Source organism: Labrus mixtus, chromosome 11 (assembly GCF_963584025.1).
Source record: "Labrus mixtus chromosome 11, fLabMix1.1, whole genome shotgun sequence".
NCBI classification, from domain to species: domain Eukaryota; kingdom Metazoa; phylum Chordata; class Actinopteri; order Labriformes; family Labridae; genus Labrus; species Labrus mixtus.
The window spans coordinates 401421-426591 of NC_083622.1; the positions used below are offsets into that span (position 1 = coordinate 401421).

A 25171-nucleotide genomic window follows, 5' to 3' on the forward strand; every position below is an offset into this window, starting at 1 on the left:
GAGAGTGAGAGAGGGCTGATGGTGGAGGGAGAGAGGGGTCAAGGAGGAGGAGCAGGGGGAGGTAAACAGGAAGGGGCGGAGCCTAGAACACACCTGAAAGAGGAGGAGGAGCCTACAGAAAACCACCTGCCGCAGAAAGCAGCTCAGGTGTTTAGCCCTGCAGTGACTGTTCTCCTCTCCCCATCCTCACCCAAAGAGAGTGAGGTATTCTGGGAAATGGAGTCAGAGAAGAGCCCTTTCCTTGCTGCCCGAGGAGTCCCACAGGACTACAACCAACATGGCTACCAGTATGACTGGACAGAGGACAAGCCCCCTGCCGCATGCAAGTTTACCTGTCTCACCTCTTTGAAGCCTCAATTTCTCTTACCTTTCTCACAGGTGGGCGGGGTTTAGCCTGACCTGGTTGTTACAATGACTTGTCATACAGGTGGGCGGGGTTTAACCTGACCTTGTTGTTACAATGACTTGTCCTACAGGTGGGCGGGGTTTAGCCTGACCTGGTTGTTACAATGACTTGTCATACAGGTGGGCGGGGTTTAACCTGACCTTGCTGTTACAATGACTTGTCATACAGGTGGGCGGGTTTTAACCTGACCTTGTTGTTACAATGACTTGTCATACAGGTGGGCGGGGTTTAACCTGACCTTGTTGTTACAATGACTTGTCATACAGGTGGGCGGGGTTTAACCTGACCTTGTTGTTACAATGACTTGTCCTACAGGTGGGCGGGGTTTAACCTGACCTGGTTGTTACAATGACTTGTCCTACAGGTGGGCGGGGTTTAACCTGACCTGGTTGTTACAATGACTTGTCATACAGGTGGGCGGGGTTTAACCTGACCTTGTTGTTACAATGACTTGTCATACAGGTGGGCGGGGTTTAACCTGACCTGGTTGTTACAATGACTTGTCCTACAGGTGGGCGGGGTTTAACCTGACCTGGTTGTTACAATGACTTGTCATACAGGTGGGCGGGGTTTAACCTGTCTTTCTCTCAGGCAGGGGAGGCTGTCCTAACAGGGATGCTTTGAAGGTGGGCGTGTCTTTGATGACATCAGCGCTGTTCTTCCCCTTCCTGGTGTGGGGGGGGTTTGTCTTCCTGCCATTCGACGCCCCCTTGCTGGGCGACGCCCCCCTCAGACTCGTGTACGCACTACGCTGCTCCGTGTTCGCCGCTGTGCCCATCGTCCTCGGTGAGACACACACCAACGAAGAGCTCACACAGTTGTTGTTTCCATGACAACGTCTCACCTGTCACTCTGTCACCTGTCTGTCTCACTGGTTTCTTTAACCTGTCTGTCTCACTTGTTTCTTTAACCTGTCTGTCTCACTTGTTTCTTTAACCTGTCTGTCTCACTTGTTTCTTTAACCTGTCTGTCTCACCTGTCTGTCTCACTTGTTTCTTTAACCTGTCTGTCTCACTTGTTTCTTTAACCTGTCTGTCTCACCTGTCTGTCTCACTTGTTTCTTTAACCTGTCTGTCTCATCTGTCTGTCTCACTTGTTTCTTTAACCTGTCTGTCTCACCTGTCTGTCTCTCAGGTTGGATAGTTCTGGGTGTCAGCCGGCTCAGGACAGGTGTGATTCGAGCCCTTTATGATGACGAGGAGAAGGAGGCGGAGCTTCAGGAGGTCACAGTCCATCGGCGCTTCATTTCTGACTCATCCTCCTTGTTCCTGATCTACTTCCTGCAGCTGGTCGTCATGGCGATGTACCTGAGCCAGGAGCACCTGAAGCTCCTCCCTCTGCTGACCATCGTCTTCGCTTTAGGACGGTAAGATCAAAAAACCATCAGAGGTGCGTTTGTTTTGTGTCTCAGAGACGGTTTGACCTTTAAAGGTGCGTTTGTTTTCTATGCAGGTTGGTGTACTGGGTGGCGGCAGCATTCGGCAGCAGCATCCGTGGTTTCGGTTTCGGTCTCTCCTTCCTGCCGAGTGTCGCCATGATGGTTGCCAACATCTACTTCATCTTCTCGTTGGAGGCGGGCGGGTCCATCTTCAGCGTCCCAGCTCCTCCTGAGGAGGTTCTGACTCCACCCGGCAGACAGCGGTTCTACGGTTGAGATCTGATTTTTTTTTTTTTACTCAAACTGAATAAAGATGATTTTAAAAAGTTGATTTTCTTTAAATATTTATTAGTCAAATATTTTTTCTTTCTGTTGACTTCCTGTCGTATCAATAAAATAAATCATGACACTCTCTTCCTGTCCTGTTTTTTTTAAAGATTTATTTTTGGGCTTTTTATGCCTTTAATGGCGAGATAGGACAGTGGATAGAGTCGGAGATCAGGGAGAGAGAGAGGGGGGAGTGGCATGCGGGAGGGAGGCCACGGGTGGGATGTGAGCCCGGGCCGCCCGCTTGGGACGACGGCCTCCATGCATGGGGCACGCACACTAACCACTGCACCACCAGCACCCCCCTCTTTTAATAAAACTTTTCAGTTGATCTTTATTGCTACCTGTGAAGGCGCCATCTAGTGGTGAGTTGAATCAAACGTTTTCATCTGATGAAGAACATTTAAATCTCACATGACCAATCAGATCTCTCGATCACTGAGCTGATGGTATGCTGCATTCATGTGGTGTCGGACAAATCGGAAAAACGAGTTTCAAATGCACGAGCACCTGCTCAAGTCGAAGAAGGTGCCCGTCAGAATCGTCTTTTGTCAATATTAACATACTTAATTATATTATAATTAATTCAGGTATTGCACACCAACAGTTACATTTCACTGATCTTCTTCGTAGCGTCCACGCTGTTTTTTGTTGTTGTTACAACATTTAGACTTTCTGAACTGAAATCATGTGAACACACTGAAGAACGACTTCCCAACTCGAAACTTGGAGCACCGAGCAGCACCTGAATGCAGCATTAGTTACCATAGACTGTTAATAAAGGGCGCCATCTTGTGTTTATGACGTCATGGCAGTCTGCACACGCCAAATGCCCCCTGCTGGTCAAAACATAATAGTCTAATAAAACTACAGATTTCTTTTTTATTAATAATAATATAGATTTATTATATTATTAATAAATCTGATTATTTATATAGATTTATTTATTATATTTTATTAAACACACAAACATTTCTTGAGAAAATATGGAATAATTTATTTTATAAATTTACATTTTTTACAGGAAACTTTTAAATCCTTTCACAATAAAAGTTCTGGGATTGTAACCCACAGCTCTACTGATTGGCCGGTATCAGTCCTCACCCTCATTGGCTGTTGCTGGCTCTGTGGGCGGAGTCACATCCTCAGAGTTGCTGTGACGAGCGGCAGTTCGAAACAAACGCATCAAATCTTGAAACCGGCGTGAGACCTGAAGACAAAAGGAAGCGTCAACAACAGTTTACAAAATGTGACCAATCCCAGCCCGAATGTCGACGAGCCAATCACCTCACTGGGAGTCTTGTTGCCGAGCAGAATAGAGATTGCCTGAAATGTGTTCTGATTGGCTCCGTCCTTCTGACACGTTGTTAGAATGACTCGATCGGCTTCTCTGAAAGAACAAAAAAGAATTTTTAAACTGCTCCTCAAAAAGGAGATTCCACTGTTCTCATGCGCCTCCTCGAAGAGGGGGAACTGTACCTGGTCCAGAGGATGACTTTCTCTCCACTCGCTGTCAGAGAAATGTTCTTGGCACAGACCGGGAGGTCAGGAGGAGGACTGGGCCGAGGGGGAGCAGAGGGGGGTGAGGAGGGGGGTGAGGAGGTGCAGACAGCGGGACAGATGGAGGAGGTGGATGAGGAGGAGATGGATGTAAAGGGGGAAACAGATGAGGAGGAATGAGAGGACACAGGGGAGGTGGAGGTGATAGAGGGATGGGGGTTTGAGGAGGTGGTGGAGGAGGTGATAGAGGGATGGGGGTTTGAGGAGGTGGTGGAGGAGGTGATAGAGGGATGGGGGTTTGAGGAGGTGGTGGAGGAGGTGATAGAGGGATGGGGGGTTGAGGAGGTGGTCATAGAGGGATGGGGGTTTGAGGAGGTGGTGGAGGAGGTGATAGAGGGATGGAGGGTGGAGGAGGTGGTCATAGAGGGATGGGGGGTTGAGGAGGTGGTCATAGAGGGATGGGGGTTTGAGGAGGTGGTGGAGGAGGTGATAGAGGGATGGGGGGTGGAGGAGGTGGTCATAGAGGGATGGGGGTTTGAGGAGGTGGTGGAGGAGGTGATAGAGGGATGGGGGGTGGAGGAGGTGATAAAGGGATGGGGGTTTGAGGAGGTGGTGGTGGAGGGATGGGGGTTTGAAGAGGTGGTGGTAGAGGAGGTGGAGGAGGTGATAGAGGGATGGGGGTTTGAGGAGGTGGTGGAGGAGGTGATAGAGGGATGGGGGGTGGAGGAGGTGATAAAGGGATGGGGGTTTGAGGAGGTGGTGGTGGAGGGATGGGGGTTTGAAGAGGTGGTGGTAGAGGAGGTGGAGGAGGTGATAGAGGGATGGGGGTTTGAGGAGGTGGTGATAGAGGGATGGGGGTTTGAAGAGGTGGTGGTGGTGGAGGAGGTGATAGAGGGATGGGGGTTTGAGGAGGTAGGAGAGATGGAGGAGGTGGTCATAGAGGGATTTGAGGAGGTGGTGGTGGAGGAGGTGGTAGAGGGATGGGGGGTGGAGGAGGTGGTAGGAGAGATGGAGGAGGTGATAATTATGGAGGCGGTAGGGGTTTGCAGCGTCTCCTCCCTCTTGCTCCTCTTCACAGTTGGGCTCTGCTCCTTCTCACTGCTCTTACTCTCCTCCTCATCTTCATCATCCTCCACCTCATCAAGCTCCTCCTCCTCCTCCTCCTCCTTCTCTTCAGTAAGGGGGAACGAGCCTTCCCATGATGCACTACTGCAATCTGTCATCAAATATAACACACCTGTCATATAACACACCTGTCATCATATATAACACACTTTAAACACCTGTCTGTTGACTACATCCAGGACAGGTACATACCTGGCTGAGGACTGTCGTCATCCCCCTTCATCTCAAGGTCTTCACCTGGTTGATGGTGGTCGGATCTTATCTGAGAGTACAGAGGGTCCAGACTCTTCATGGCCCTGGACACGCCCCCTGAGGTCTGGAGAAGAAATAGACATTTGATAGCCTCTTTACCTGTCTCTCATTAACACCTGATGACACCAAGCAGCAACCTGCAGTGAAGAAAAGTTAAGCCAAAAAGCCGCAGTTCCTTGAGTGTCCACTTGAGGCTCTCAAAGGAGTCTGATACACATGCGTTATTGAAGTTAGTCAGGAGTCTTAAGCCCCGCCTCTTCACCTGTTACTGTTAACTAAAAGTGTGCTTCAGAAACCAGTGGGTGATGTTGCTAAGACTACGTCCATGTTTTATACAGGAGACACACCTTGTTGCCATGGCAGCGAGAGCATCCTTTCCTTCTGTGCCTTCGGATCTTTGAGTGTGGACAGAGGCATGACCAGTCCTTATCTGACCAATCACAGTCCTAGAAACATAAAACATTTTCTAAACAACCAATCACAGTCCTAGAAAAATGAAACTGACCATTCCCTGTTGATTAAAGCTCAACAACGTTTCTTTACTGAGTGAGCAGACCTTGTAATTTCTGTGGGCGTCCATTTTTCTCCTTTGGCGCCGGCTCGTCAGTGGTGCGATCTTTTGCCCCTCCTCTTCCTCTTCTAGCTCTGGGAGGGTCACTTCCTCAAAGCCACTGCTGGCCCCGCCTCCTGACTCATGGCCAATAACCTCTGTCCCTTCCTCCTCTGGCCAATGGGCTTCTTCAAACTGTCCCAGGTGGGCAGGGGGTGGGCGGAGATTGTCAAAAAATACCCAGAATTCATTTTGTAGATGATTGTGGCCTTTTAGCAGCGTGGCCATCTGAGATTTTAACTGAAACATAAGAAAGTGTAATGGTTAAACTGGTCTCTGTACAGTAATGATAATGGTTAAACTGGTCTGTACAGTAATGATAATGGTTAAACTGGTCTGTACAGTAATGATAATGGTTAAACTGGTCTCTGTACAGTAATGATAATGGTTAAACTGGTCTGTACAGTAATGATAATGGTTAAACTGGTCTCTGTACAGTAATGATAATGGTTAAACTGGTCTCTGTACAGTAATGATAATGGTTAAACTGGTCTGTACAGTAATGATAATGGTTAAACTGGTCTGTACAGTAATGATAATGGTTAAACTGGTCTCTGTACAGTAATGATAATGGTTAAACTGGTCTGTACAGTAATGATAATGGTTAAACTGGTCCAGTTGATGTACCTCCTGGACGCTGATTGGACTTAGGTCTGGTCCAGTCTGCAAAGCTTTGATGATCTTCTGATAATGTGACGGATTATCTCCGAAGCTGATCTCTACCTGTCGCAGGAATCGGCGGCTTCGTTCAAACGCCTGCTGCTCCTCAAACTGCAGAATTCAGAGAGTGATGATGATTATTAACCTGACATACCAGCAACCAGCTTATATACCAGCAACCCTGTTATATACCAGCAACCTGACATACACCTGTTATATACCAGCAACCTGAGATACACCTGTTATATACCAGCAACCAGCTTATATACCAGCAACCCTGTTATATACCAGCAACCTGACATACACCTGTTATATACCAGCAACCTGAGATACACCTGTTATATACCAGCAACCAGCTTATATACCAGCAACCCTGTTATATACCACCAACCTGACATACACCTGTTATATACCAGCAACCTGAGATACACCTGTTATATACCAGCAACCAGCTTATATACCAGCAACCCTGTTATATACCAGCAACCTGACATACACCTGTTATATACCAGCAACCTGAGATACACCTGTTATATACCAGCAACCAGCTTATATACCAGCAACCCTGTTATATACCAGCAACCTGACATACACCTGTTATATACCAGCAACCTGAGATACACCTGTTATATACCAGCAACCAGCTTATATACCAGCAACCCTGTTATATACCAGCAACCTGACATACACCTGTTATATACCAGCAACCTGAGATACACCTGTTATATACCAGCAACCAGCTTATATACCAGCAACCCTGTTATATACCACCAACCTGACATACACCTGTTATATACCAGCAACCTGAGATACACCTGTTATATACCAGCAACCAGCTTATATACCAGCAACCCTGTTATATACCACCAACCTGACATACACCTGTTATATACCAGCAACCTGAGATACACCTGTTATATACCAGCAACCAGCTTATATACCAGCAACCCTGTTATATACCACCAACCTGACATACACCTGTTATATACCAGCAACCTGAGATACACCTGTTATATACCACCAACCTGACATACACCTGTTATATACCAGCAACCTGAGATACACCTGTTATATACCAGCAACCCTGTTATATACCAGCAACCTGACATACACCTGTTATATACCAGCAACCTGAGATACACCTGTTATATACCAGCAACCTGAGATACACCTGTTATATACCAGCAACCTGAGATACACCTGTTATATACCAGCAACCTGAGATACACCTGTTATATACCAGCAACCTGAGATACACCTGTTATATACCTGCAACCTGAGATACACCTGTTATATACCAGCAACCTGAGATACACCTGTTATATACCAGCAACCTGAGATACACCTGTTATATACCACCAACCTGAGATACACCTGTTATATACCAGCAACCTGAGATACACCTGTTATATACCAGCAACCTGAGATACACCTGTTATATACCACCAACCTGAGATACACCTGTTATATACCAGCAACCTGAGATACACCTGTTATATACCAGCAACCTGAGATACACCTGTTATATACCAGCAACCTGAGATACACCTGTTATATACCTGCAACCTGAGATACACCTGTTATATACCAGCAACCTGAGATACACCTGTTATATACCAGCAACCTGAGATACACCTGTTATATACCTGCAACCTGAGATACACCTGTTATATACCACCAACCTGAGATACACCTGTTATATACCTGCAACCTGAGATACACCTGTTATATACCAGCAACCTGAGATACACCTGTTATATACCAGCAACCTGAGATACACCTGTTATATACCTGCAACCTGAGATACACCTGTTATATACCACCAACCTGAGATACACCTGTTATATACCAGCAACCTGAGATACACCTGTTATATACCAGCAACCTGAGATATACCTGTTATATACCACCAACCTGAGATACACCTGTTATATACCTGCAACCTGAGATACACCTGTTATATACCATCAACCTGAGATACACCTGTTATATACCACCAACCTGAGATACACCTGTTATATACCTGCAACCTGAGATATACCTGTTATATACCACCAACCTGACATACACCTGTTATATACCTGCAACCTGAGATACACCTGTTATATACCTGCAACCTTAGATACACCTGTTATATACCAGCAACCTGAGATACACCTGTTATATACCAGCAACCTGAGATACACCTGTTATATACCACCAACCTGAGATACACCTGTTATATACCACCAACCTGACATACACCTGTTATATACCAGCAACCTGAGATACACCTGTTATATACCAGCAACCTGAGATACACCTGTTATATACCAGCAACCTGAGATACACCTGTTATATACCTGCAACCTGAGATACACCTGTTATATACCAGCAACCTGAGATACACCTGTTATATACCAGCAACCTGAGATACACCTGTTATATACCATCAACCTGAGATACACCTTTATCGACAGGTGAAACTCTCCTTTATCGACAGGTGACTCTCCTTTATCGACAGGTGAAACTCTCCTTTATCGACAGGTGAAACTCTCCTTTATCGACAGGTGAAACTCTCCTTTATCGACAGGTGAAACTCTCCTTTATCGACAGGTGACTCTCCTTTATCGACAGGTGAAACTCTCCTTTATCAACAGGTGAAACTCTCCTTTATCAACAGGTGAAACTCTGCTTTATCGACAGGTGAAACTCTCCTTTATCAACAGGTGAAACTCTGCTTTATCGACAGGTGAAACTCTCCTTTATCAACAGGTGAAACTGCTTTATCAACAGGTGAAACTCTCCTTTATCAACAGGTGAAACTCTCCTTTATCAACAGGTGAAACTCTCCTTTATCAACAGGTGACTCTCTCCTTTATCAACAGGTGAAACTCTCCTTTATCAACAGGTGAAACTCTCCTTTATCAACAGGTGAAACTCTCCTTTATCAACAGGTGAAACTCTCCTTTATCAACAGGTGAAACTCTCCTTTATCAACAGGTGACTCCTTTATCAACAGGTGAAACTCTCCTTTATCAACAGGTGACTCTCTCCTTTATCAACAGGTGAAACTCCTTTATCAACAGGTGACTCTCCTTTATCAACAGGTGAAACTCTCCTTTATCAACAGGTGAAACTCTCCTTTATCAACAGGTGAAACTCTCCTTTATCAACAGGTGAAACTCCTTTATCAACAGGTGAAACTCTCCTTTATCAACAGGTGAAACTCCTTTATCAACAGGTGAAACTCTCCTTTATCAACAGGTGAAACTCTCCTTTATCAACAGGTGAAACTCTCCTTTATCAACAGGTGACTCTCCTTTATCGACAGGTGAAACTCTCCTTTATCGACAGGTGAAACTCTCCTTTATCGACAGGTGAAACTCTCCTTTATCAACAGGTGAAACTCCTTTATCAACAGGTGAAACTCTCCTTTATCAACAGGTGAAACTCTCCTTTATCAACAGGTGAAACTCTCCTTTATCAACAGGTGAAACTCTCCTTTATCAACAGGTGAAACTCCTTTATCAACAGGTGAAACTCTCCTTTATCAACAGGTGAAACTCTCCTTTATCAACAGGTGAAACTGTCATATCTATGTTTTGCTCTTGTCTTATTTTGTGTACAGACACTGCTTTTTTAAATTTAGTGAAAGAAACACTAAATCATCTTCACTGCTTGATCACTGTGTTATGAGTTTTAACTGACTTGGTGTGCAAAGGCCTTAACACCTCAGATCCTGCAGATGTTCCCCAGAGTTACAACTGTGCTACTCACCAGTCCGCACTGCAGCGCCTGCTCAGGGTGGAGGAATGCGGCAAAATCTCTGAGAAGGTCAGTTCGGTCTCCCAGAATGCAGCGCAGCTTCCTGAACAACATTATCAATTCTTGTCCTTCTCCCGCCTGCTCAAACTCACTCAGCAGAGACACAAACTCCCCAGCCTGTCCAGGTAAATCCTGCAGGGCCTCACGTACCTGTAAACACAGAGACATTGTTCTAAGTCAACGTTTACTGAGATGGTTTACTGTCCCTGATGGTTGCTAAAAAACATCTCAACATTCTCAGTTGTCGCAGCATGCCACCTTACTACATAACATTTGTTATGAATTGTACAAATAAAGATTGGTAGATTAAACAGCATGTCAAGTGTAAACAGGATTTACCCTGTTTAAGTAGCTCTGTGCGAACGCAACATCTTTGCTCTCTCTGTGCGGGTCGTTGTCCAGGATGTTTTCATCATACAGCAGTAACAGTTTAGTGGTGTCGACGCTGTGGCGCTCCTGACGACTCCTTCTCAGACCGCGAAGAGGACGACTCCGCCCTGTGGCAAGCCGAGAATCCTTCAGAACACGTCACTTTAATAACATTTTGGCTTTAACATCACAGAGACAACTCTGACCTCTCCCTCGTCCTGGACGATTTCCTCCTCCTCTGGGCGTCCCCTCGCCTCGTATCTCCTTTGTTCCCCTTCCCTCTCCAGACTCCTCCTCCTTAGGCACCTCCTCCTCCTCTTCCTCCTCCTCCTCCTGAGAGCCGGGGGAGGTGGGAGAGTGATCCTCCTCTGAGTCTCCGTCTGCACAGAGCCGCCGCTCTGCCGCCAACCACGTCAGCTGCTTCATGGTTTCCTGAAAAGGTCAAAAGTCAGCTGCTTCAGTCTTTTTCTCTATGATCATGTGACTAATAATCAAGGACTTCCTGTTTACCTGTAACTCTGGAACAGACAGCACTGACTCCTCCGAAGCTGATGACATCACTTCCTCTTCATCTTCATCCTGTGTAAGGTCATCAAAATCCTCATCCTCCTCCTCCTCCTCCTCCCCCTGCTGATCCTGATCTTCATCCTTATCCTTCTCTCCATCTTCTTCCTTCTCTCCTTCTCCACCCTCCCTCTGTTCCTCCTCCTGTTCCTCCTCTCCTTCCTGCCCTCCTGCCCCTCCCCCTCCTGCATCCTCCTCCCCTTCTCCTCCTCCCTCCTCTCTCCTGTCTTCTTCCTCTTCACCAGACTTCTCTCCTCCGTTTAAAGTGACCAAAACTGGACCAGGCAAGTCCTCCTCCTCCTTTTCCTTCTGTCCTGCACAAGACAACCTTGGATTAATTGTTGAAGTGAAACTTTCCTCCTCCTCCTGTCTCTTGTCAACGGGGAGAAGTGGCCGAGTGGAATGCGGCTCAATGTCCTCCTGCTCCTCATTGACGGATATTTCAAACTTTTGCTTAACAGCATGATGGGAGTTTGCAGTGGACGGACCAATGGGTTGGGAGTTTGCAGTGGGCGGAGCTTTGTGTTGGGAGGTAGCAGTGGGCGGAGCTTTGTGTTGGGAGGTAGCAGTGGACGGAGCTTTGTGATGGGAGTTTGCAGTGGGCGGAGCTTTGTGATGGGAGTTTGCAGTGGGCGGAGCTTTGTGATGGGAGTTTGCAGTGGGTGGAGCTTTGGGTTGGGAGGTAGCAGTGGGCGGAGCTTTGGGTTGGGAGGTAGCAGTGGGCGGAGCTTTGGGTTGGGAGGTAGCAGTGGGCGGAGCTTTGGGTTGGGAGGTAGCAGTGGGCGGAGCTTTGGGTTGGGAGGTAGCAGTGGGCGGAGCTTTGGGTTGGGAGGTAGCAGTGGGCAGAGCTGTGGGTTGAGCAGGCGGTGTCCACACCATCCGGAGGACGAAATACCCTGGCTTTAGAGCAGTAGCTGAGCATGGCATTATGGGACTAGTAGTATCAGGGTAGGTCAGAGAGGGGAGGGGCAGGAACAGGGGTGTGGAGCTGCTCTTCTGTTTCATAAAAAAGCTCTGATGCAATCTCTGGCCAATAGGAAGGCAAGACTTTGTAACCGTAGGACATGCAGGGGGGGCGGGGACTGTTTGAACAGCAGCCAATGGGACAGCCCCATAGGGTTGAGACAAAGCCGCCAGTTCAGCAAAACCTGGAGGGGGAGGGGACAGGAGGCTCATTGGTTGCATATGAACCTGTCTGTCTGCTTTTACATCTGCTTGTCTGTCTTCTGGGGCTTTGGCCAGGGGCAGCAGTGATGCATTGTGGGCCAATTTGAAGATGCGTCTGTGGGGGGTTGCTGCAGGGTAGGATTTGGTGAGCCAGTAGGGGTGGAGCCTTAGTGTGCAACCTGGTGGAAGGGAGGGAGGGTAAGAGTTGGAGTCGAGACGAGTCTTCTGGATGATCATCTGACTGTTCTGTAGGTGAAAACCATCAAAGAACATTTAGACAGTCATCAGTGTGTGAATGTGTGTGAATGGATGAGTTAATACTGATGGACTCTTTATGCAGCAGCCTCTACCATCAGGGTGTGAATGTGTATGAATGGATGAGTTAATACTGATGGACTCTTTATGCAGCAGCCTCTACCATCAGGGTGTGAATGTGTATGAATGGATGAGTTAATACTGATGGACTCTTTACGCAGCAGCCTCTACCATCAGGGTGTGAATGTGTATGAATGGATGAGTTAATACTGATGGACTCTTTATGCAGCAGCCTCGACCATCAGGGTGTGAATGTGTATGAATGGATGAGTTAATACTGATGGACTCTTTATGCAGCAGCCTCTACCATCAGAGTGTGAATGTGTATGAATGGATGAGTTAATACTGATGGACTCTTTATGCAGCAGCCTCTACCATCAGAGTGTGAATGTGTATGAATGGATGAGTTAATACTGATGGACTCTTTATGCAGCAGCCTCTACCATCAGAGTGTGAATGTGTATGAATGGATGAGTTAATACTGATGGACTCTTTATGCAGCAGCCTCTACCATCAGAGTGTGAATGTGTATGAATGGATGAGTTAATACTGATGGACTCTTTATGCAGCAGCCTCGACCATCAGAGTGTGAATGTGTATGAATGGATGAGTTAATACTGATGGACTCTTTATGCAGCAGCCTCGACCATCAGGGTGTGAATGTGTATGAATGGATGAGTTAATACTGATGGACTCTTTATGCAGCAGCCTCTACCATCAGAGTGTGAATGTGTATGAATGGATGAGTTAATACTGATGGACTCTTTATGCAGCAGCCTCTACCATCAGGGTGTGAATGTGTAGGTGTATCCTGTGGTGTAAAACCACTTTGAGTAGTCAGAAGACTAGAAAAGAAATATACAAGCTGAAGTACATCAACCATTTCTCATGACATTCTTCTGAGCAGATAGGATCAATCAAACACAAACCACAGGAACATCTGCCATGATCATCTTTAGAACCATCAGAGGCCTCATGTATAAAAGACTGCGCAGCTTCTATACTGAAAGATGGCGTACTCCCAAAATTGGAAAAGTAGTTACACACAGAAATGTCCACATGTATGAAACAGAGCGCGCCTTTCCTTTCTACATCCCCATTAACGTGAAACTGAGCACAGCTGCACGTGCCACTTGGCCCGCCTCACCTACACCTTTTTAAATAATGAGGAGAAATATTTACCTCAACTTCCCGCCTGTTTCACGTTCTGTGTATCCTAACGGTGCTATCTGCGTTTGGCTCGGTGATGCCCGGTCAGTGTCGGGTTCGTCCCTCTGTAGCTCTGAGCCATACTGTGCAGCGCGCTACATGTAACATACAGGAGGTGGGAGTGCGCCTCGTTTCCTTTTACATGAATATCTGTGTGCCTCGGAGACTGTTCAGTCCCTGACGTGTTAACATCTCGTTTGGTTTGGCACAGAGGTTAAGACATCTGTGAAAAGTATGTTTTAATTTATCCCACTTCATGAAACTAGTTCAGTAAATGGAGTGGCAAATTTGTTATGGCTCACCTGGAGAGTTTCAGAACTATAATGTTTGACCAAGTCAAATGACAGAGTTTGCAGTAGGGTCCGCACATTCTCAGGTCACGCTGATTTAATACTTCCCAACGTGTGCGTGAAACACAGCGTACTCAACATTTTAGTGCGCACGCACCGTTTTAACATGAGGCCCTCAGGCTTTGATTAGTTTGGTCTGAAGGAGAATCAGCCTTGTAGTTAGTGCTGGGCGATCTGGCCTAAATTTGATATCACAATTTTTTTTTGCCTAATGTCAATATTCGATATGACTCAATATTTATTGTATTAAAGTTTACAATTGTAGCCTATAAAACTGAATCTCCACTGTATAAAAAAAAAGATCACTGGCCCGACCATTGTAATCACTGGCCCAGGAACATTACTTTTGATTCGAAAAATAACAGTCACCAATTTACTCTTGAACCATTCTGATGCAAAAGTCAATTACAACTTAATTAATTGAGCTCTAATTATAAAAAACATTGTGTATTTTTCTTATATTTATTTATATCTGCTAACTTTTCTCCCTTCTGTTTTCGTCATGCCCTGCTGTCACTCTCGACTCTTCCGGTGATTTCTATTCTTGGAATGCTGATTTAAACTCGGCTTTTGTCGGGATCTGATGGTTTTAAAACCGTTTTACCAAACGTGTGTTTTAGTAGAGAAAACCTGCGCTAAAATCTGTGTGCGAGTTTACAACTCGAGTGTAGTGAGCACGCTCGCGGGAGTGACAGCAGTGAAGTCGCCAGCTGAACGTGCAATCAGCTGGACTCTGTCAATCATTCATCCGGGCCAGCGGGACACTTATAATGTCGTGCGTTATGAACCCTTTTTTGGAAGTAATTCGGCCTCGCTCACATCTTTCTCTTTCTCCTCCGTGTTGGTCGCTTACAAGAGCGAGGCTACTCAGCAGCAGGAGTGGAGTCTCCTCCGCCCTTTCGTCTCCGCGCAACATGCGTTGCCGCGGAAATCTCGCAGAGCAACGAAATATCGCGAGAAAACTTTGAAGTAGTTTAAAAAATAAAATCGATGTTCCCTTTTCCATATCAAGCATTAATTAAATATCGATCGAATCGAGCTTCACGATATATTGCCCAGCACTACAAGTTGCAGTGTGAACTGTCTTAGGGTTACGTTTATCTGTATGTGAATGTGGATCTGGTTTACAGAGTCAGACCTTGAGCCAGTTCGGCATGTTTGAGCTGTTTCTTTCCACTGGGGGGCGCTGGTCTGCTGGCTGAACTCTGCAGCAGGCAAGTGGCAGAGGGGGAACGACTCCCTGCATCAGAAACATCTGGAAACAAACAGGTTAACTTTACACAGGCCACCATTTTATCAGCTGATGATGTCAGAGAATGCGTGTGATGTCACAGTGTTGTCACGACGAAGTCACCTTTATGACATTGTTTTGTAGCGCTCTGGGCCCGCTCATCTCTCTGACGTGTTTCCTGAAGTTCCATCGAGTCTTACGAAGAAGATACGAACTAATCAGATGATCTGGCTCCACCGTCCCCTCGAAGTGCTTCAGACCCAGAACGATTAGTCTGCACAGAGGCATCATGGGATATATTACTGTCAGTCTGCACAGAGGCATCATGGGATATGTTACTGTCAGTCTGCACAGAGGCATCATGGGAAATGTTACTGTCAGTCTGCACAGAGGCATCATGGGAAATGTTACTGTCAGTCTGCACAGAGGCATCATGGGAAATGTTACTGTCAGTCTGCACAGAGGCATTGTGGGAAATATTACTGTCAGTCTGCACAGAGGCATCATGGGATATGTTACTGTCAGTCTGCACAGAGGCATCATGGGATATGTTACTGTCAGTCTGCACAGAGGCATCATGGGAAATATTACTGTCAGTCTGCACAGAGGCATCATGGGAAATGTTACTGTCAGTCTGCACAGAGGCATCATGGGATATGTTACTGTCAGTCTGCACAGAGGCATCATGGGATATGCTACTGTCAGTCTGCACAGAGGCATTGTGGGAAATATTAAATGTGATGTAAAACACTTAAATAATAAAATATTTTTACGAAACAAATATTGCTATTTTTAACTACAGTTCATTTGTGTGTGTTATTTGTGAGTGCTTATGTACCCATCCTCTCCTGCTGTGTAAACATTTCTCTGCTGTCGGATGCTGACGACGTCCATGTTGCAGACGGGAAGTAATTCTGGGTAAAGGAACACGGGTCGAGTTGCAAACAGCCACGCCAGGTCGGCTGGAAGCAGAGGGAAGGCCAGACCTACAAAGAACCAGAAATTAAACCAGAACTAGCTGTAGGAACGTCTGCTGAGCAACGAAACATGATAAAAAAAAGAAGAAGACCATAGCAATTTTCACACATGCATCCATGCATATTTCAAGAAAGTGTCAGGAGAAGCTATCCCTGAAATCTTCCTGTGACACACATCAGCTAACACGCCTTAATGCTGAAAATGTAGTCGGAGGATAGCAGGAAAAAGTCAAGGTAAAGTTAGAGTAAAAGATTCGGTTGTTTGTGCTCGCACATGCAGCTCACCTGAAAAATTGAAGGAGCTTTGTGCATGTGTGAAAAGTGTCTAATTAATGAGCAGGAGTTTCTCCTCCTTACTGTTGGTGGAAGGAGTCATGCTGGGGAGCAAGCGTCTGGAGGCAGCAGGAGCAGGAGGAGCAGGAGGAGGCTTCCCCCTCCTCTCCTCCTCCTTCAGGAGATCCAGCGCCCCCTTCAGGTTACACACTCTAAAACTGCTGGGTCTTAAAACCTCCTCCTGACGCCTGGCAAACTGCTGCAGCTCTTCCTACAGGTAGAACAGGTAACAACAGGGAAACAGATTAGGAGAGGCTTCTGACAGAACAGGTGGTCTTATTAACTGACCAGGTGATGTTACTGACTGACCAGGTGATTCTACTAACTGACCAGGTGATGTTACTGACTGACCAGGTGATGTTACTGACTGACCAGGTGATTCTACTAACTGACCGGGTGATGTTACTGACTGACCAGGTGATGTTACTGACTGACCAGGTGATGTTACTGACTGACCAGGTGATGTTACTGACTGACCAGGTGATGTTACTAACTGACCAGGTGATGTTACTGACTGACCAGGTGATTCTACTAACTGACCAGGTGATGTTACTGACTGACCAGGTGATGTTACTAACTGACCAGGTGATGTTACTGACTGACAAGGTGATTCTACTAACTGACCGGGTGATGTTACTGACTGACCAGGTGATTCTACTAACTGACCAGGTGATGTTACTGACTGACCAGGTGATTCTACTAACTGACCGGGTGATGTTACTGACTGACCAGGTGATTCTACTAACTGACCAGGTGATGTTACTGACTGACCAGGTGATTCTACTAACTGACCGGGTGATGTTACTGACTGACCAGGTGATTCTACTAACTGACCGGGTGATGTTACTGACTGACCAGGTGATTCTACTAACTGACCAGGTGATGTTACTGACTGACCAGGTGATTCTACTAACTGACCGGGTGATGTTACTGACTGACCAGGTGATTCTACTAACTGACCGGGTGATGTTACTGACTGACCAGGTGATTCTACTAACTGACCGGGTGATGTTACTGACTGACCAGGTGATTCTACTAACTGACCAGGTGATGTTACTGACTGACCAGGTGATTCTACTAACTGACCGGGTGATGTTACTGACTGACCAGGTGATTCTACTAACTGACCAGGTGATGTTACTGACTGACCAGGTGATGTTACTGTCTGACCAGGTGATTCTATTGACTGACCAGGTGATGTTACTGACTGACCAGGTGATTCTACTAACTGACCAGGTGATGTTACTGACTGACCAGGTGATTCTACTAACTGACCAGGTGATGTTACTGACTGACCAGGTGATTCTACTAACTGACCAGGTGATGTTACTGACTGACCAGGTGATGTTACTGACTGACCAGGTGATGTTACTGACTGACCGGGTGATTCTACTAACTGACCAGGTGATTCTACTAACTGACCGGGTGATGTTACTGACTGACCAGGTGATGTTACTGACTGACCAGGTGATTCCACTAACTGACCAGGTGATTCTACTAACTGACCGGGTGATGTTACTGACTGACCAGGTGATTCCACTAACTGACCAGGTGATTCCACTCACTGACCAGGTGATTCCACTGACTAACCAGGTGATTCTACTGACTAACCAGGTGATTCTACTAACTGACCAGGTAATGTTTGGTGATGCAGGTTTCGTGGTTAAGAGTTTCCAAACGGTACGCCAGCAGGTGTATCTGAGTCAGCAGCTGCACATGCTGAAAGAAGAAAACATGTCAGTTACAATGTTTAATAACTAACTAACTATATCTGACATCATAACTAACTAACCTGTGTCTGACATCATAACCAACTAACCTATGACATCATAACTAACTAACCTATATATGACATCATAACTAACTAACCTATGACATCATAACTAACTAACCTATATCTGACACCATAACTAACTAACCTATATCTGACATCATAACTAGCTAACCTATATCTGACATCATAACTAACTAACCTGTGTCTGACATCATAGCCAACTAACCTATGACATCATAACTAACTAACCTATATCTGACATCATAACTAACCTACATCTGACATCATAACTAACTAACCTATATCTGACATCATAACTAACTAACCTATATCTGACATCATAACTAACTAACCTATATCTGACATCATACCTAACCTGTATCTGACATCATAACTAACCAACCTATATCTAACATCATAACTAACTAACTAACCTATATCTGACATCATAACTAACCTATATCTGACATCATAACTAACTAACCTATATCTGACATCATAACTAACTAACATGTGTCTGACATCATAACTAACCTGTATCTGACATCATAACTAACCTATATCTGACATCATAACTAACTAACCTATATCTGACATCATAACTAACTAACATGTGTCTGACATCATAACTAACCTATATCTGACATCATAACTAACTAACCTGTAACTGACATCATAACTAACCTATATCTGACATCATAACTAACTAACCTATATCTGACATCATACCTAACCTGTATCTGACATCATAACTAACTAACCTGTAACTGACATCATAACTAACTAACCTGTGTCTGACATCATAACTAACCTATATCTGACATCATAACTAACTAACTAACCTGTAACTGACATCATAACTAACTAACCTATATCTGACATCATAACTAACCTGTAACTGACAACATAACTAACCTGTAACTGACAACATAACTAACTAACCTATATCTGACATCATAACTAACTAACATGTGTCTGGCATCATAACTAACTAACCTGTATCTGACATCATAACTAACCTGTATCTGACATCATAACTAACTAACATGTGTCTGGCATCATAACTAACTAACCTGTATCTGACATCATAACTAACCTGTATCTGACATCATAAGTAACCTATATCTGACATCATAAGTAACCTATATCTGACATCATAACTAACCTGTATCTGACATCATAAGTAACCTATATCTGACATCATAACTAACTAACCTGTATCTGACATCATAACTAACTAACCTGTATCTGACATCATAACTAACTAACCTGTATCTGACATCATAAGTAACTAACCTATATCTGACATCATAACTAACCTGTATCTGACATCATAAGTAACTAACCTGTGTCTGGCATCATAACTAACTAACCTGTATCTGACATCATAACTAACTAACCTGTATCTGACATCATAAGTAACCTGTATCTTGTTTAGGGGAGTTTTTCTTAACCAGTTGGAGGTAATGTCAGAAGGTGACGTAGTTTTAAATCACACATGTCAGTGTTTAGGGCGGCGCTGTCTCACCTGTTGGACCTGCTGCTGCAGCTGTAGTTTCTGGGTGTGGTCCAGTTGAAAGGGGGGGCAGTTGGGGCTGACTACCTGGAGGGGGGTGGTGGTGTGTGATTGTGGAGCAGGCGTGTGGTTCAGGTGTGTGTTATTGCGTTGCTGATTGGTCGTGTCCTGCAGCGCCCTCTTCTGCTGCAGAGCTTCGTACTGTTGTCTGACCGTTCGTCGCCGCTCTGTTAGCATGCTAGCTAACGGTGCCTCAAATCTGCAAAGAGGGACAAAAGGCTCGACACAGGGTCTCCACATGCTCACAATTGACATTTTAAGTTTGTGCTCCACCAAATCAGCTGTTTCATTACACAGGCCACAGAGGAGACACACACACACACACACACACACACACACACACACACACACACACACACACACACACACACACACACACACACACACACACACACACACACACACACACACACACACACACACACACACACACACACACACACACACACACACACACACACTGGCGAAGCCTAAATGGACCCATTTGATTGACGCATGATGTCTCCTCCCACTGAGCTCTTCCTCATGTGTTCTGTATGAAAAAGATGCAGCGGAGGACTTTCTGTTCCTCCTGACCCAAACAGAGACAGCACCACTCTGCTGCCCTGTCCCAACAGGAGGACACACACACCTAGACACATTTTTGTGTGTGTGTGTGGGGTTGTGTGTCTCTGTGTCTCTGTGTTTCTGTGTGTGTGTGTGTTTCTGTGTGTCTCTGTGTGTGTGTGTGTGTGTGTGTGTGTGTGTGTGTGTGTGTTACCGTAAAGCTTTGGGAACGTTGAACTTAGTTCCAGTCAGTGATTCCAGGTGTGACTCCTGGTGTGACTCCTCCTCCTCCTGCTCCTCCTCCTGCTGCTGCTCCTCCTCCTCCTCCTCCTCCTCCTCCTCCTCCTCCTGCAGCTGTACATGTATCAGATGTCAGAATCACATGTCTAAAACTTGAAGACCAATCAGCGCTGAGTTCATAGTCAGACAGTTTTTATCAGGAACATTTACCAGATTTGATGCTTTAAAGCAGACGGTGAAGGGGGTGGGGGATTACTAGGGAGGGGACACCTCACTTATGTCCAGGTACATTAACGGTGGACCAGGTACATTGACATTATTGACCAACACATCCCATTACACAGACTAGAACATTTACTTGGAATTACAGGGACTGCTTTAAGTTGGTTTGAATCCTACTTATCAGACCGATCTCAGTTTGTACATGTTAATGATGAGTCCTCTATGCACACTAAAGTTTGCCATGGAGTCCCACAAGGTTCAGTGCTTGGACCAATTCTTTTTACAATATATATGCTTCCTCTGGGAAATATTGTGAGGAAACACTCCATACAGTTTCATTGTTATGCAGATGATACTCAGCTTTATGTATCAATGAAGCCCGATGGTACCAGTCAGTTATGTAAGCTAGAAATGTACCTATGGTCTCTAAATGTACTATGGGAGGTAGAGCCTTCAGTTATCAGGCCTGCTCGTGGTACAGTCTCTAAATGTACTATGGACTATGGGAGGTAGAGCCTCTCTCTCTCTCTCTAACTAACTTTTGCTAAAATGTTGCTTAGTGCTCATGATGGTTTTTGGGTTAGGGTTTGTCACACTAATGACTTGGTTCTATACAAATAAAGATTGATTCATTGTCTGAATGAATAATGGCCACCTAGGCACATTAACGGTCGTCCAGGTACATTAACAGTTACAATAAAAGTCAGGAGTTGAATCAACAAACAGCTGCAGGTTTAAAAATAACGATTATAAATCATTTTTAAAAAACTCACCGTATCAAAGAGCTCATCCAGCAGCTCGTTCACCTCCTTCTCTGTAAGAGAGGAAACATTTTACACTGAAAGTCAGATAGCAAGCGCAGGGATAAGGGGGGTGTACTGTTACCATGATAACTGCTACAGCAGTAGCACATTTTTCTTTTTTGAAAGCTCAAGATCTAGGCTGACAGATATGACCTTGCTTGTTTTAAAAAAAATATCACATACAGCCAGGTGCCTTGTATACCTATATACATTAGCAGTCACAGCAGGTGTTCTTTAGCAAACTCTAAAGAAGTGAAAGTATGACAAGATACTAAAGTAGTTCAAGCTAGGGGGGTCTGGGGGAATCCCCCCCAGAAGAAAAAAATAGCCAATCTGACATTCAAATGAATCTTTTTGGAGCATTTTGAGATTAGATCATTATCATTAGAAATGAGGACCGTGTTATGATACTAAATATTGACAGTGGAATAAGAAGCCTACTCTGTTCTTAACCTTTAGCAGCCTAAAGTAACAACACAGAAATACCCTCAAACAAGTTACAGAAGTTGGAGTACAGAAGCATCAAACTGAAGTCTGGAGTAACAACTTTTGAAAAATTGACCTTTTACAGAATATTAATTATATAATACATTTTTTTGATGCATTAATGTGTCCCTCGTTTTTTGTCAATGCTAAAGCAGAAGCTAATCCTACTTGAGTAATAGAAATTGCTTTTATTTATTTATTTATTTACATAGGATATATAAGTGGATACCTTGTGAATTCCCAGGGCATATACAAAAGACGTTTTGACAATTAGTGTATTCACCCTTTTTTGCATTATAAATCTGAATCTGAGAAGTAACTAGCAGATAAACTAAAAAAAACTTCTTACTCCACTGAATTTATAGAACATGTACAATATTGCTTTTAAAAATTTGTACAGAACCTAAGTATTGTACTTTATAACTTTCATCATCACTTTAAAAGTAAACTAGTGCTAGCTTGTTAAGCTAATATAAGATGTAAGAATTGTGTCATCAAACGGTCCAGTTTAAAGGTGATTCATGTCATGTGGTGCTCTGTGTGGGTAATGTGCTGTATCACCTGTTGTCTTGACGCGCGTTCCTAATGCCGTGTCCGGTAGTGGAGCACTCGGCGACTGTCTGCTCTGCCTGCACGTAATAAAACTTTAACGGTAAACTCCGTCATGTTACTGATTATCATTCTCCTGTATTTCATTTTGGTCGGGAAAATAAAGTTGCGCAAAGAAGGAAAACAAGTCATGACATGATGGGCGGTGCACGCTGATGTTCGCTACCAAAATAAAAGCCTCCTACACGCCGAGCGGACTTCACGTAGCAGATAAAATTTCTGACTGTAAATTAAACGCCACACAGACGCACAGGCCTACTACACTTATGTTACAGGTTACACGTTTATCATTAACCAACATTCTGCTCCATTTTTTTTGTCTGATTGACACGGACTAAAAATATTACAATTGTGAAATTGACAGAAATCTGTTTTAGCAACAGAGAACTTTAATCCCTGATCACATGACCTCCTCTCTCAGGGTCAGTTCAGACAGATGACCACAGCACAACACCTACTGGTGATCTGCACCGCCCTGTCCGTCCTGTAGTCCTCCACATCCGGTTCATCGTGCTCCTCCAGGAAGTTATATTCAGGGTCGTCTTCATCGTCAGCTTCCTCTGAGACAGACACAGAATCGGGATCAAAACATAAAGTGTTTAACGTTGTTCATGCTCAATATCCAGGTGGGGCGCTCTCACTTTTGGTCTCAGCAAAGGTAAAGTGTGGGAAGTTGGCGGAGACAGTGTTCAGGTATAAATGAGGACTTTTCTGTAATTCATTATTATTAGACCAGACAGGAAGTGTTTCAAATCTAACTGTTTGACCGTGCTACATGAAATCAGACACTCTTATTTTGAAAGTTAACCTGACGTCTGACCTTCATTGTCCGGTGCCATCAGACCCTGCAGCCACCTCGTCCAATGACGGTCCTCCTCTCGCTGGGCAGGATTCTGCTCATACATGTCAGCGGTGATGTCAGGGGCTAGAAGCTCCGCCTCCAGCTGACCCAGAGGAACATTAACCAATCGAAGTTTGGAGCGTGTGCGATACGCTAAACTGCCTTCATCATTCTCGTCACTTTTTTTTCTGTCCAGAGACTAAGAATGAGATAGAAGAATAAATGTTATTTTCATTTTTATTGATTATTCTGAGACTGTAACTTTCAAGTCCATGAAGAATATCGTCAACCAATAACTACAGTTACTGAGGGGTTACCTGGTTACAGGTGTAGTTGATACTGAGGGTTTTTGCCTGGTTACAGGTATAGATCATACTGAGGGGTTACCTGGTTACAGGTGTAGTTCATACTGAGGGGTTACCTGGTTACAGGTATAGATCATACTGAGGGGTTACCTGGTTACAGGTGTAGTTGATACTGAGGGGTTACCTGGTTACAGCTGTAGGTGATACTGAGGGGTTACCTGGTTACAGGTGTAGTTCATACTGAGGGGTTACCTGGTTACAGCTGTAGTTCATACTGAGGGGTTACCTGGTTACAGCTGTAGTTCATACTGAGGGGTTACCTGGTTACAGGTATAGTTCATACTGAGGGGTTACCTGGTTACAGGTGTAGTTGATACTGAGGGGTTACCTGGTTACAGGTATAGATCATACTGAGGGGTTACCTGGTTACAGGTGTAGTTGATACTGAGGGGTTACCTGGTTACAGGTATAGTTCATACTGAGGGGTTACCTGGTTACAGGTGTAGTTCATACCTGGTTACAGGTGTAGTTCATACTGAGGGGTTACCTGGTTACAGGTGTAGTTCATACTGAGGGGTTACCTGGTTACAGGTGTAGTTGATACTGAGGGGTTACCTGGTTACAGGTGTAGTTGATACTGAGGGGTTACCTGGTTACAGCTGTAGTTCATACTGAGGGGTTACCTGGTTACAGGTGTAGTTCATACTGAGGGGTTACCTGGTTACAGGTGTAGTTGATACTGAGGGGTTACCTGGTTACAGCTGTAGGTGATACTGAGGGGTTACCTGGTTACAGGTGTAGTTGATACTGAGGGGTTACCTGGTTACAGGTGTAGTTGATACTGAGGGGTTACCTGGTTACAGGTGTAGTTCATACTGAGGGGTTACCTGGTTACAGGTGTAGTTCATACTGAGGGGTTACCTGGTTACAGGTGTAGTTGATACTGAGGGGTTACCTGGTTACAGCTGTAGTTCATACTGAGGGGTTACCTGGTTACAGGTGTAGTTGATACTGAGGGGTTACCTGGTTACAGGTGTAGTTGATACTGAGGGGTTACCTGGTTACAGCTGTAGGTGATACTGAGAGGTTACCTGGTTACAGGTGTAGTTCATACTGAGGGGTTACCTGGTTACAGGTGTAGTTCATACTGAGGGGTTACCTGGTTACAGGTATAGATCATACTGAGGGG

The 25171-nt window shown here is 45.0% G+C and overlaps 2 protein-coding genes and 1 long non-coding RNA gene across 12 annotated transcripts in view; 2 read left to right on the forward strand and 1 right to left on the reverse strand.

Annotated features, from left to right (window-relative positions):
- Nucleotides 1–2198, forward strand: part of tmem79b (transmembrane protein 79b) — a 2440-nt gene extending 242 nt beyond the window's left edge. Inside the window, exons 1-4 of the mRNA XM_061049488.1 lie at nucleotides 1–326; nucleotides 1002–1192; nucleotides 1541–1772; nucleotides 1859–2198. The exon at nucleotides 1–326 is cut by the window's left edge and continues 242 nt beyond it. Coding sequence (XP_060905471.1) covers nucleotides 1–326; nucleotides 1002–1192; nucleotides 1541–1772; nucleotides 1859–2060 — 951 coding nt within the window. The 3' untranslated portion in view covers nucleotides 2061–2198. The remainder of the gene's footprint in view (nucleotides 327–1001; nucleotides 1193–1540; nucleotides 1773–1858) is intronic.
- An 885-nt stretch (nucleotides 2199–3083) lies between these two features.
- The window catches only part of gon4lb (gon-4 like b), a 38006-nt gene continuing 15918 nt past the window's right edge, over nucleotides 3084–25171 (reverse strand). For 2 of the 10 annotated variants that reach the window (XM_061049478.1, XM_061049487.1), the window contains 21 exons: nucleotides 23657–23876; nucleotides 23295–23396; nucleotides 21712–21752; nucleotides 20691–20830; nucleotides 19883–20129; nucleotides 18213–18299; nucleotides 16605–16791; nucleotides 16109–16256; nucleotides 15394–15544; nucleotides 15178–15294; nucleotides 10945–12411; nucleotides 10641–10866; nucleotides 10405–10562; nucleotides 10018–10215; nucleotides 6226–6369; nucleotides 5545–5838; nucleotides 5336–5434; nucleotides 4929–5052; nucleotides 3591–4827; nucleotides 3399–3501; nucleotides 3084–3321 (listed from right to left, as the gene is read on the reverse strand). In XM_061049478.1, coding sequence (XP_060905461.1) covers nucleotides 3205–3321; nucleotides 3399–3501; nucleotides 3591–4827; nucleotides 4929–5052; nucleotides 5336–5434; nucleotides 5545–5838; nucleotides 6226–6369; nucleotides 10018–10215; nucleotides 10405–10562; nucleotides 10641–10866; nucleotides 10945–12411; nucleotides 15178–15294; nucleotides 15394–15544; nucleotides 16109–16256; nucleotides 16605–16791; nucleotides 18213–18299; nucleotides 19883–20129; nucleotides 20691–20830; nucleotides 21712–21752; nucleotides 23295–23396; nucleotides 23657–23876 — 5607 coding nt within the window. In that variant the 3' untranslated portion in view covers nucleotides 3084–3204. The remainder of the gene's footprint in view (nucleotides 3322–3398; nucleotides 3502–3590; nucleotides 4828–4928; nucleotides 5053–5335; nucleotides 5435–5544; nucleotides 5839–6225; nucleotides 6370–10017; nucleotides 10216–10404; nucleotides 10563–10640; nucleotides 10867–10944; nucleotides 12412–15177; nucleotides 15295–15393; nucleotides 15545–16108; nucleotides 16257–16604; nucleotides 16792–18212; nucleotides 18300–19882; nucleotides 20130–20690; nucleotides 20831–21711; nucleotides 21753–23294; nucleotides 23397–23656; nucleotides 23877–25171) is intronic. The other 8 variants (XM_061049484.1, XM_061049486.1, XM_061049481.1 and 5 more) reach the window with 8 other exon arrangements.
- On the forward strand, nucleotides 5780–6207 carry LOC132983238 (uncharacterized). Its single transcript, XR_009674818.1, has 3 exons — nucleotides 5780–5893; nucleotides 5943–6079; nucleotides 6129–6207. It is a non-coding gene; the product is annotated as an uncharacterized LOC132983238 (long non-coding RNA).